This window comes from Bos grunniens, chromosome 18, assembly GCF_055505025.1.
Source record: "Bos grunniens cultivar Pamir isolate PY7600 chromosome 18, Bosgru_T2T1.0, whole genome shotgun sequence".
Classification (NCBI taxonomy): domain Eukaryota; kingdom Metazoa; phylum Chordata; class Mammalia; order Artiodactyla; family Bovidae; genus Bos; species Bos grunniens.
The window spans coordinates 37011866-37024722 of NC_141182.1; the positions used below are offsets into that span (position 1 = coordinate 37011866).

The 12857-nt window shown below is 45.6% G+C and overlaps 1 protein-coding gene across 6 annotated transcripts in view; it reads left to right on the forward strand.

Moving 5' to 3' along the window:
• WWP2 (WW domain containing E3 ubiquitin protein ligase 2) overlaps positions 1-12857 on the forward strand; it is a 146734-nt gene that overhangs the window by 53741 nt on the left and 80136 nt on the right. For all 6 annotated transcript variants that reach the window (XM_086351545.1, XM_086351550.1, XM_086351548.1 and 3 more), the window contains 2 exons: positions 6435-6572; positions 8573-8669. In XM_086351545.1, the coding sequence (XP_086207671.1) occupies positions 6435-6572; positions 8573-8669 (235 nt within the window). The remainder of the gene's footprint in view (positions 1-6434; positions 6573-8572; positions 8670-12857) is intronic.

The window sequence follows — 12857 nt, forward strand, 5'->3', positions numbered from 1 at the left end:
TGCTACATTTGTTTCACCTCTGTGTGTGAGCCTGTGAGTGTGTGCATTTTTTTTTCTCTCCCTGAACCACTTGAAGGTAAACTGCAGATATCATGACACTTCATTCTAGAAAACTTGTCTCAGTTCAGTTCAGTTCAGTCATTCAGTTGTGTCTGACTCTTTGTGACCCCATGAATCGCAGCATGCCAGGCCTCCCTGTCCATCACCAACTCCCGGAGTTCACCCAAACTCATGTGCATCGAGTTGGTGATGCCATCCAGCCATCTCATCCTCTGTCGCAACCCTTCTCCTCTTGCCCCCAATCCCTCCCAGCATCAGAGTCTTTTCCAATGAGTCAACTCTTTGCATGAGGTGGCCGAAGTATTGGAGTTTCAGCCTCAGCATCAGTCCTTCCAATGAACACCCAGGACTGGTCTCCTTTAGGATGAACTGGTCGGATCTCCTTGCAGTCCAAGGGACTTGCAAGAGTTTTCTCCAGCACCACAGTTCAAAAGCATCAATACTTCAGGGCTCAACTTTCTTCACAGTCCAACTCACATCCATACATGACCACTGGAAAAACCATAGCCTTGACTAGATGGACCTTTGTTGGCAAAGTAATATCTCTGCTTTTGAATATGCTGTCTAGGTTGGTCATAACTTTCCTTCCAAGAAGTAAGCATCTTTTAATTTCATGGCTGCAGTCACGATCTGCAGTGATTTTGGAGCCCAGAAAAATAAAGTCTGACACTGTTTCCACTGTTTCCCCATCTATTTCCATGAAGTGATGGGACTAGATGCCATGATCTTCGTTTTCTGAATGTTGAGCTTTAAGCCAACTTTTTCACTCTCCTCTTTTACTTTCATCAAGAGGCTTTTGAGTTCTTCTTCACTTTCTGCCATAAGGGTGGTGTCATCTGCATATCTGAGGTTATTGATAGTTCTCCGGGCAATCTTGATTCCAGCTTGTGCTTCTTCCAGCCTACAAAACCATGAGAGTAAGTGCAGATATCATCCTAATATCATCTTGGATCTCTCAAGAATGAAACCATTCCTAAATACAGACATAGTGCCATTACTGAACCTAAGAAAATAAATGGTAATTAAAGACATCATTCAATATCCAATCTGGATGTGAATTTCTCCAGTCATCCCAAGAATATATTTTTCAAAGTAAGACTTAGTCAAAATTCACACAAGACATTTGGTAGTTATGTTCCTTTAAATCCAAGAGTCTTCTTCCTGCCTGTCCCACCTCCCATTTTAAATGTTTTTAGTGACATTGGCTTTTCAAGGAGCCTGGGATAGTTGCCCTATAGATGTCCCATATTCTGGGTTAGTCTGATTGCTATCTTGTGGTATCACTGAATTTGTTCCTCTGTCCCCTTATTTCATGTAATCTGGGAAGGAGGTTTAGTGGCCTGATTGGATTCAGGTTAAATGCTTTTTTAAGAAGACTATTTATTTATTTATTTGGCTGTGTTGGGTCTTCATTGCTGCCCAGAGACTTTCTTTAGTTGCCCCTTGGCATGTGGGATCTTCCTGGACCAGGGATTGAACCCATGTCCCCTGCTTTGGCAGGTGAATTCTTAACCACTGGACCACCAGGGAAGTCCTATAAGAAGACTTTAAAAGTGCTGTTGTGTACTTCATCCTGTAACATGTCAGGAAGCATGTGGGTGTTGGATTGTCTTGCTCTTAGTGATGCTCAATTCAGTTACTTGGTTATGACACTAACGGCCAGAGGTCTCTCTGAAGTGTTTCTCTGTTAGTAAATAAAGGACTAGAGGGTTATGTTCTTAGTTTAAAGGGATCTTCCCTGGTGGCTCAGCATTAAAGAATCTGCCTGCAGTGCCAGAGTCCTGGGTTTGATCCCTGGGTTGGGGAGTTCCCCTGGAGAAGGGAATGGCTATCCACTCCAGAATTCTTGTCTGGAGAATTCCATGGACAGAGGAGCCGGGTGGGCTATAGTCCATGGGGTCGCAAAGAGTTGGACGTGACTGAGCGACTAATACTAAAGAGAAAAACCTCCCCTATCACTGGCTCTTTTTGAAAGTCAAATGTGTCTCCAAGACTTGTAAGGTAACTTCTGAACCTACGTGTGTATAACGACACTGCTTGACAAGGTGAGCAGGTAATTGAGTTGGCGCCTCGACATGACCCCAGTGGAGAGGAACATTCAGTCTGTGCCCCTGGCTTTGTCAGAAGACCACAGTGGGGTGGCTGTCAGGAGGGGGAAATTAGCAGCAAGAGGCCTTGGGCTCCTCTAGTTTCTTGTCAAATATCATCCCTCCAGGAAGGAGGGAGGAAGGTGTCTACACTCTCTTTGTAAAGTGATGGCCTTTGAGATACCAAGAAGGGAATTGAGGACCCCTTCTAGAAGACTTATCCCAGCACATTTCCGACAATGGCATGTCAGACATCTTTAGGATGTGTCCTAGAAATAAGATGGAAGACCATTTGTCCTTGTGATGGATATGTGACCTTGGAAGACTTTTGTTGACTCTTTTGCTGAAGCCTGAAAAAGGCTTAGAAAGGTCAGGAGAAGAGTGAATATACAATGAATGAGTTAGACCAAGAGAAATTTGGACTCTCCAGCCTAAAAACAGGACCATCAACAGGGAGATAACAGGAACTTCCCTGGCAGTCCAGTGGTTAAGACTCCATGCTTCCAGTGCAGAGGGCTAGAGTTTGATCCCTGGTCAGGAAACTAAGATCCCACATACTGCATGACGTGACCAAAAAAACTTTCTTCTAAATTAAAAATTATTAAAGGAACAACACAACAGGGGCATAATAAAAATGACAGCTTACCGGGAACCTACTAGATACTATTTAATTCTTAACATATATTCTCTGGAAAGTGTGTTCTTACTCCTGTTTTGCAGGTTGAGAGACTAATGCTCAAGGTAAGTACTCCAGTCTGCCTAACTGGTATGCTATGCTAAGTCGCTTCAGTCGTGTCCAACTCTGTGCGACCCCACAGACGGCAGCCCACCAGGTACTGTGTTTGAATCCAGTCTGCCTAACTGCTACTTGTCTTAGACCTCTGAGCTCTACTGCCTGCTAGGGACTCAGGCCCTGGATCTCAGCATGAAGAGTAGGGAGATGCTCCTTGATGAAAAAAAAGAAAAAGTAAACATTTATTATCTCATAGTTTCAGTGTGTCAGGTTTTGGGAATAGCTTAGCTGGGCAGCCTGGCCTGAGCTCTTCCATGAAGTTGCACTCAATACACTGGGTAGGCTGCAGTAATCTGAAAGCTAGACTGAGGCTGAAGGGTCCATTTCCACGGTGGCTCATCTGCATGACTGGCAAATGATGCTGCTGGTTCAGATGCCTCGGTTCTTTCCCCTCTCTTGGAGTTTGTTTTTTAATTGGAGGATAATTGCTTTACAATATTGTGTTGGTTTCTGCCATACATTAGCACAATTCAGCCATAGATATGCATATGTCCCCTGCCTCTTGAACCTCCCTCCTGCCTCCCACCCCATCCACCCTACCCCGGGTTGTCACAGAGAACCTGATTTGAGCTCCTTGTGTCATGTAGCATATTTCCAGTGGCTGTTTGTTTTACATATGGTAATTTATGTTTTTGCATGCTACTCTCTCAATTCGTCCCACCTTCTCCTTCCCTGACTGAGTCCACAAGTCTGCTCTCTCTGTCTGTATCTCCACTGTGAAACTGAGAGTGTTACTCAGTCACGTCCAAGTCTTTGCAACCCCGTGAACTGTAGCCCACCAGACTTCTCTGTCCTTGGTATTCTCCAGGCAAGAATACTGGAGTGGGTAGCCATTCCCTTCTCCAGGGGATCTTCCCAACCCGGGGATCAAACCCAGGTCCTGTATAGCAGGCAGATTCTTTACCGTCTGAGCAATTTGCTGCCCTGTAAACAGGCTCATCAGTACCATCTTTCTAGATTCTGTATCAGTTCAGTTCAGTTCAGTCGCTCGGTCGTGTCTGACTCTTTGCAACCCCATGAACTGCAGCACGCCAGGCCTCCCTGTCCATCACCAACTCCCAGAGTTTACCCAAACTCATGTCCATCAAGTCGGTGATGCCATCCAACCATCTCATCCTCTGTCATCCCCTTCTCCTCCTGCCCTCAATCTATGTATGTGTTAATATATGATATTTGTTTTTCTCTTTCTGACTTCACTGTGTGTAATAGGCTCTAGGTTCATTCCCTCATTAGGACTGACTCAAATGTGTCCTTTTTATGGCTGAGTAATATATTCCATTGTATATATGCACCACAACTTCTTTATCCATTCATCGATGGATATCTAGGTTGCTTCCATGTCCTAGCTATTGTAAATAGTGCTGGAACGGACATTGGAGCACATGCGTCTCTTTCAATTATGGTTTTCTCAGGGTGTATGCCCAGTAGTGGAATTGTTGGGTCATATGGTTCTATTCCTAGTTTTCTCCATTCTTGGACTTTTGAAGGAACTAGTTTTCAGGTTACAAGTGTTCTTTTATAGAAATTAAAAAAAATTTATTTTTGGTGTGCTGGGTCTTCATTGTGGTGTGCGGGCTTTCTCTAGTTGCAGCAAGCGGGAGCCACACCGCAGCGCAGGGGCTTCTCAGTGCGGTGGCGTCTCTCGTGGAGCACAGGCTCTAGGTGCTCTGGCTTCAGTAGTCGTGGCGCATAGGCTTAGTCGCTCTGCAGCATGTAAAATCTTCCCTTACCAGGGACCACCTGCATTGGCAGGCTGATTCTTAACCACTTTGCCACCAGGGAGGTCCTATAGAAATATTAAAGTATATATATATTTATTTGGCTGCACAAGGTCTTAGTTGCAACATGTGGGATTTAGTTCCCTGGCCAGAGATCAAACACTGATCCCCTGCATTGGGAGCATGGAGTCTTAGTCCCTGGACCACAGGGAAGTCCCTCTTGGGTTTTTGAAGGAACTAGTTTTCAGACTACACATGTTCATTTCTAGAAATATTTGGAACTCACCAAGCACCTTAGTGAAACTGACTGAAAACAGACTCAAAAGGATTCAGAGAATTCCATTGCAGGGAAGAAAAGTTAAAGGAAGGGAGAGATGCCTTGAGAGCTCGAAAGCCTGAAGGATAACTGATTCCTACCTTAGATCCTTGAATTGATCAAGACTTTTTTAGGGGTCTAAGTTCTTAAAGGACTGTATCTGTTTCTTAGAGAGATGCAGGGCAGACTCTTTTTGGTGGGGGGCAGTTGTCTCTAGGAAATGCTCATGGAGAGTTATTTATACATACCCTGCCTTGTTCTAGAAAACCAGCTTATAATAATACAGTAGCAACTAAGAGATAAAATGAAGTGGTGGTTTGATGGGTAGTGTGGGCAGGGAGGGAGGTTGGAATATATGGCATTTTCCTGGTCTGGCTTTGTAAGATGTGGGGAGGCGTGGAAGGACTGCATACTCTTTGGAAGTTCTCATAAATGCCGCCCTTTCTCGGTAATTATTAAACAGCCCTGAGCTGGAGGCTGTGGATCCCGGGCAGTAACTGGATGGAGGCCATTCCGTGTGGCCGGTCTCAGTGGTGGGGTCGGGTGTGTGTATGCATCAGTTTCCACCTCCCCTGGGGTTTGGTGCCTCTGCCTCGTGTCGGCTTGTTCTGTTTCTTCTTTGCCCATAGGGCTGAACTTGCCGAGTGTTCTAGGGCTGGGTGACTCTGAACTGCCCTCTCACCTCAACTCATGGAGCCAGGTGTCCGTTAGTCTCTCCTTATGGAACTCAGCCAGGACCATGTAACTACGGGACTAACTTGCCCGTACTGAGCTTTTGTTGTAAACTTTTTTTACCCCTTATTTCAAAGCAAAACATTTCCAGAACTGAAAATTAAAAAACAACTTTTTTAGGGCTTCCCTGGTGGTCCAGTGGTTGAGACTGTGCTTCCAATGCCAGTGGGGGCGGGGGTGGGGCGGCACAGGTTCAATCCCTGGTCAGGGAACTAGATCCTGAATGCCTTGAGGCATGGCCCCCCCCAAAATTAATTTAAAAACCAAACTTTTTAGCCCAGATAATAAGTCTCTACAATTGTTTACGTAGAGATGATTCCTGATGACTTTTCTTTAGTGTCTCTTGACCTGTTTAGACTCTATACTGGTTGGGGGATGCTGCTTGGAACTGCTTTCTTCCTCTGCATACCATCAATATCTCTTACTCTTTTCTTTTGGTCCTGCAGATATAAGCAAACATATAAGTAATATAGAAATTACCTAGCAAACCTAGTGCTCTAAAATGTTTAGAAGAAAAAACAAGCACATCCTTCCCTACCAGCCTGATAATACAGTTAGGCATATTCCTCTGTGTTCCTTTTTCCATGCCTTAAGACAAGTTTGAAGATGCAGTGAAAAATGTTGCCAGGGAAGCCAAAGTTGGTGAAGTGGGAGCTCATAACTTACAGAATCTTAACCTTGGTGTGCGTTTGCGTTTGTCCATCCACATTGCTTTTTGTGTCCAACAGTGGAGAACACACAGCTGACCCTGAACCTGCAGACAGAGAACAAAGGCGGTGTTGTCTCGGGTGGTGAGCTGACAATTTTCCTGGACGGGCCGACTGTTGATCTGGGAAGTGTGCCTAATGGCAGTGCCGTGACGGATGGTGAGTGCCGCCCTGCTCCCCAGGGCTGTGCCGGGACAGGGCAGGGTGGGGCGGGGCAGGGCAGGGCTGAGGAGGTCCCCAGAGCTGGGTTCTCTACCAGATATCTGGGTTCAGGTACTGCTTAGCCAGCCCTGACTCTTCTGAGCGTTGTGGATCCCAGTCATGACATGATTTTTCAAGGACTGCTTTCTGATAAAGGACCAAAATAAATGTCAAGTCTTTGTGAGTGTGTTGTTGTTTTGGTTTGAGAACAGAGAGAAACATCTTTTCATCCCACACGGACTTTGGAAAATAAAACATCTTTATTAAATGTTACTTGGGCCTGTTTTTCTTCTTCCGAATGCACTTAAACTCCCTGGGAAGCTTGAGAGTATCTTTTATGAGATGGTCTTGATTGGGAGAGGGGAACCGTGTGTCTCAGAGATTCACACCAGCAACACACAGGCAAGAAGCAGGGAAATCGGAGAGTGGTTTCTGCCTCGTCCTGAATGTGGGCGGTTTGTTTCTTTTCATCTAGTTTGAAATTAGTCACCTTTGGATCTAGCAGGAAATTATTTCATGACATCTGAGGTCTGCAATGGGTTGGCTCTCTGCATAATTTTTTCTCATTAAATGTGATGTAACTATGGCGTTTTCCAGGCCCCAACCAGGCTTTCCATAGGTGCAGGGGGTGAGATTCCAGTTCTGTTTCAAGGGCATTTGGGTGGAGTCTCAGTGACTGGATGGGCCTTACTGCTGCAAATCCTCCCTCAGCTGGGCTGCATGGTGCTTGGGGCGCTTTAGGTGCATCTAGAGAACATGCGTCATTCACTCGTTCAGCACATATGTCCATAATTGAGCACTGGGTATGTACTAGCTCCTGGCCCAGGTGCTGGCCGGATGGCAGGGGCAAAATTCACATGGTCTCTGTTCCCTAGAGCTTGTGATCTACTTGACAGGGGCAGGGGATATTAGACACCAAACGAGTAAATGCACAAATAATTATATAATCATAACTGACCTGCTAGGAAGGAAGAGTGCTGGGTGGTGTGAGGTTCCTCCACTTTAGGGGGAATCTCATCTACATTAGGGACCCAGAGAAGATTTTCTTTGAGGTCTAGCAAGTCTCTAGCTAGACTTGCTAGAACATGAGTTTAGACAGGCCAAGGTGGGGATGTGAGGTGTTGGGGTGGCTGAGTAAGAGGTAGAGGGGTCTCAGGCGCAAAGGCTCTCAGATGGAAGCGAGTGTGGCCTTTCATAGGCATAGGGACAGCCAGTTGGATAGTGAGGAGTGAGAAAAGTAGAGTGGTGGGAGATGAGGCCAGTTCGATCACACAGCCTCCAAGACCTCAATAAGGATTTGGAACTACAGCATAAGAAGCAGAAAGCTGTTGAAGGGTTTTTAATCAGGAGACTGTCATGATTTGATTTAGATTGGATCTGATCTGACTTTATTAAGTTTTTTAAATTTTATTTTAAAAATATTTATTTTTTTTGACCGCATCAGGTCTTCATTGTGGCCCACGGGCTCTCTAGTTGTGGGCTCAGTTGTCCTGTGGCATGTTCCCTGACCAGAGATGGAACCCATGTCCCCTGAATTGGAAGGTGGATTCTTAACCCCTGAACTGCCAGGGACGTCCTTGATTTGGCTTTTCAAAAGCTCGCTGATTGTGATGTGGAGAGATGCCCCAATTCCTTGCCCCCACTTTGCATGGTCAGCATCTGGCCTCTGTCTCACGTGGTGTGGTTTCATTTAATATGTAAGGCAACATGCTTGTAAAGTGCCTGAGACGTTCTTGAAGGTCTTGAGGAAGAGGAAGTGTTTCCCAGGTTTGAGCCCCTTTGTTCCTTGGCCCCATTCAGATCTCACCTGTCCTTGTTGGGCTGACAGCTGCAGCTTAGTGGACACTCGCTGTCCGTTGGGGGTAGAAACACGCCATTAGCGGTGTTGCCGTACCCACATCTCGAACAGAGGTGTGAGCTTCTCAATGTTTCTTTCTTACGATGGATCCCTTTTCCAGGTTCACAGCCACCTTCAAGAGAATCCAGCGGGACAGCCGTCGCTCCAGAGAACCGCCACCAGCCCCCCAGCACAAACTGCTTTGGTGGGAGATCCCGGTAAGACATCCTCCTCCTGCCCTGTGAAGGAGGGGGAGCCAGGAGTTGCTCAGAGCTCCTGAAAACATGTGGGAAAGTGACGAGGAACAGTTTATGTTAGAAACTGTCAGAAATTTCCAGAGAGCTTGTAACTGACTTGCAAGACTTATAAGTATGTTAATATGGCCCAGAGGGGAATACACAACTCAGGATTCCCAGACGGGTCAGTGGTTCCTTGACAAAGATGGGATGGACCAAGTTGTTTATTGCTCAGTTGAGCAGAGCTTGACTGCTTTTTGATGATCAGGTACCATGGCCACAGTTATCCTTCCAGGAAATACAAAGGAACACTTAGAGCAGTCGTTCTTTTTTTTTTTTTTTTTCTTTCCTTTTTATTTAGGCTTGCTGTGCAAAGATTTTCTCTAGTTAATGGCAAGCTGGGGCTGCTCGCTAGTTGCGGTGTGCAGGCTCCTCGTTGCGGTGGTTTCTCTTGTTGCAGAGCATGGGCCTTAGGGCACACGGGCTTCAGTAGTTGTGGTGCACGGGCCTAGCTGCCCCAAGCCTGTGGGATCCTCCTGGACCAGGGATCAAACCCCTGCGACCTGCATTAGCAGGAAGATTTCTAACCAGCAGACCACCAGGGAGGTCCCCAGAGCAGTGTTTTTGTGTATGTGACATTTTCTCTCTGTACATTTTTGTTTGTGGGGCTGATCCATGATTCCCTTTGGAGTGCTGATTCAGACTTCCTGCACTCAGAGTCTGAGCTGTATTATACTTGTTATATATGCATCACAAATGACGTTATTTTTAGACTTAATTTTATTTATTGACATCTCCATCTTACACCTGTGTTAATGGTGCATACTCATCTCCATGGCCACTAAATTCCCAGGCAGGGGAGTAGTTTTAAGTATATTAGATGGGGAGGAGTTTTTATTATATATTGCTTATTGTTTCATTGTTTGTTACACTGTACAAAATTCCAAGACATTTTAAAGAAATTTTAAGGAAAAGAATCATATGGAATGTAGTTTGTAAACCAGAGTGCAGGTGAATAACTAGTAGACTCTTCCCAAACAAGTCCTGGGGCATGGGGGAATGATGCTTTAAGAAACAGAGTATATAGCGAGCTGGGGCTGCTATATACCCACAGCATCTGGAAAGACTGCACTGCGGACAGCGATCAGCCTGTCTAGATCTTGTGGTCTTGAGGGCTTGTGAGGTCTTGAAGGCCAGCAGGCGTCAGGAACAAGAGAGGGTTAGGCATTTGGATCTTCTGTCTATAGCATCATCAGGAGCAGAGGTACCATTTCCCTGTTGTCTCTTCTCCAAGCTTCTGCAGAGCTCTGGCCTCATTTCCTGAAGATGGGTCACCTAGTCTGTCACGGAGAAGAGAGACTTTCAGTTGGGAAAAGTAGCTGGGTCTCACAGGGTGGTTGTTGTTTAGTTGCTCAGTCGTGTCTGACTGTTTGTGACCCCATGGACTGCAGCACACCAGGCTTCCCTATCCTTCACTATTTCCAGGACTTTTCTCAAACTCATGTCCATTGAGTTGGTGATGCCATGCAGCCATCTGATCCTCTGTCGTCCCCTTCTCCTCCTGCCTTCAATCTTTCCCAGCATCAGGGTCTTTTCCAGTGAGTTAGTTCTTCACATCAGGTGGCCAAAGTATTGGAGCTTCAACTTTAGCATCAGTCCTTCCAATGAATATTCAGGACTGATTTCCTTTAGGATTGACTGGTTTGATGTCCTTGCTGTCCAAGGGACTCTCAAGAATCTTCTCCAGCACCACAATTTGAAAGCATCAGTTCTTCAGCATTCAGCCTTCTTTATAGTCCAACTCTCACATCCATACATGACTACTAGAGTCTCACAGGGTCAAGTACCAACAATACAACTGGCAAATCTTGTATCAGCAGTGGCACCATTGGCACTCAGAGCTAGAAGAACAGAGTCTCTTCAGTGACGAGTGGCTGGTGGAGAGGAACACCTCAGGTGCTCGCTGTGAGAATGCTGCCTCTGAGCCCTGGTGCTTGTCACTGCCATCTTGGTCTTTGAGCTGACTGGAAAATTTGTGTCAAGCACAACTGATGTCACTTAATTTGGGGCTGGAGGAAGGCAGCGTTAGGCTCTTAACAGGTTCGGACTTAAGTTCTTGAGCTGTTTGTTGCTCTGTGAAGTTCTCTGATTGGTAGACCTTGACATTCACATATCTGGATAGCCCTCCTTTGTGCTCTTGTTTGTGTTGAGGGCTGTTGATTGTTAGAGCAGTAGCCAGACTTCAACAGAAAATCGGTCGCAACTTTGCCCACAACACACAGTGGACATTCATTGGTAGTTAATTGTCAGTGGACAAAGTGCTTGTAGGTAAGTGAAGCCATATGGGAGCCTCCTCTGTCTGTCTGGCTGCTGCTTCATTTTCTACGTGTGGTCTGTGAATTTTCACAGGCCTCTGCCATCTAGGTATTCATTGTATGTTCGCGTGGAACCCACTGCCATTTGGTGGCAAACACCTGGATGTATGGCCTTTATGAAGTCACTGTGCACACAGGGAGTGGCAGGGTGGTCTAGTGGATGAGCGTGAGGCTCTGGCAGCAGATGTAGACTGAATCCTGACCTGTCATTGACTTGCTATACATTATTGGGCAAGTCATCAAACTTCTCAGCCTCTCAGTCTTTCCAGGTGTAAAATGGGGGTATTGCCTGCCTCAGGGGATCACTGCAGGAATTAATTGGGGTGAGTTAGGTGGCTCAGAAGGTAAAGAACCTGTCTGTAATGCAGGAGACCCGTGTTCCACCCCTGGGTTGGGAAGACCCCCTGGAGAAGGGAATGTCTACTCACTCCAGCATTCTTGCTGGAGAATCCCATGGACAGAGGAGCCTGGAGGGTTACAGTCCATGGGGTCAGAAAGAGTCAGACATAATTGAGTGACTAACACACAGTACCATCTGAGGGCCTTGCACACAGGCATTGCACAGTAAAGGTGGCCAGGAGTTGCATCTGGAGACTGTCTTTCACACCCCACTTCCCCACCCCCAAACCTGGGACGTAACGCATGATGAAGCATTCCTGTCCAGGAGTCTGTAGTTAGGAGGGTGATGAATCAAACCTTCAGGACTCAGGGACAATCCTCCGCTGTCCTTGGTTTCCTGTGGCAGAGAGAATGACGGGCTTCGGCCCGCTGCCTCCCAGACTAAACATTTAGCTTTCGCCGTCTGAAAGGGTAGGTTTTTCTTGGACTTGGGTGCTATTCTCCATGATCAAAGGTGCTCTGATGTGCCCATGAAGGTGAAGATTGCAGTGTGAAAGCAGCCTTTTCCTATCCTGTCCCTGCTTTTTAAAGCTATAGAACTGGAACCGTGTAAGAGCTGTATCTTAAGGATTCATTTCCCCAAGTTCATCCAACAACATTTCCAGGTGCTTGCTGAACAGGACCTCGTAGCTCTGTCTCCTAGTGGGATCTTTCCCACTCGTTATGAGTCATCAGGTAGAACATCTCTAGTTGTTTTGCCATTTGGGCTGCTGCATGGAAGCCAGCACGGTATCACTACCCATGGCATAAAGTTATTAGCAGACCAGCCACGTTAGTATCCACTCAGTGGGTCTGGTTGAGTAAAGAAAGAGTTCATATCACACACTGTTGTATAGTCTTGCAATGAAATGCTGTCTGGTAGCAAAAAAATGGGGAATAGAAAGTTAATATCAATGTGTTGGAATCTCAGAAACATAATGTTGAACAAGAGCTGCAGATGACAGAAAAAGTATATAGTATAATGTCATTTATATAAAGTTTAAAAATGTAAAACTAAACCATGTGTGTGTGTATATATATATATAATATATATATATATAATATATATATATATATATATATATATTTTTTTTTATGGATACCTTCGTGGGTGGTAAAACTGTAAAAAACAGAAGGGAATCATTAACCCTGAATTCAGGAGGGTGGTTGTCACTGGTGGGTGGGTTTAATGAAGAAAAAGCACAATGAAAGCTTCTGGGTACTGGGAATGCTATTTCTTAGCCCAGGGTTTTTTTTTTCTTTAACTGAATATTTAATATATTCTTTCATTTGCATGATATATTTCACAATACAGAAACTATCATCTACCAATCTAGGTAAGCTGAATAGGGATGGTGTTTGGTTGCAGAGATTGTCGTCTACCGTTGAGGCAGACAGGTTTCAGAACTTTGGCTTT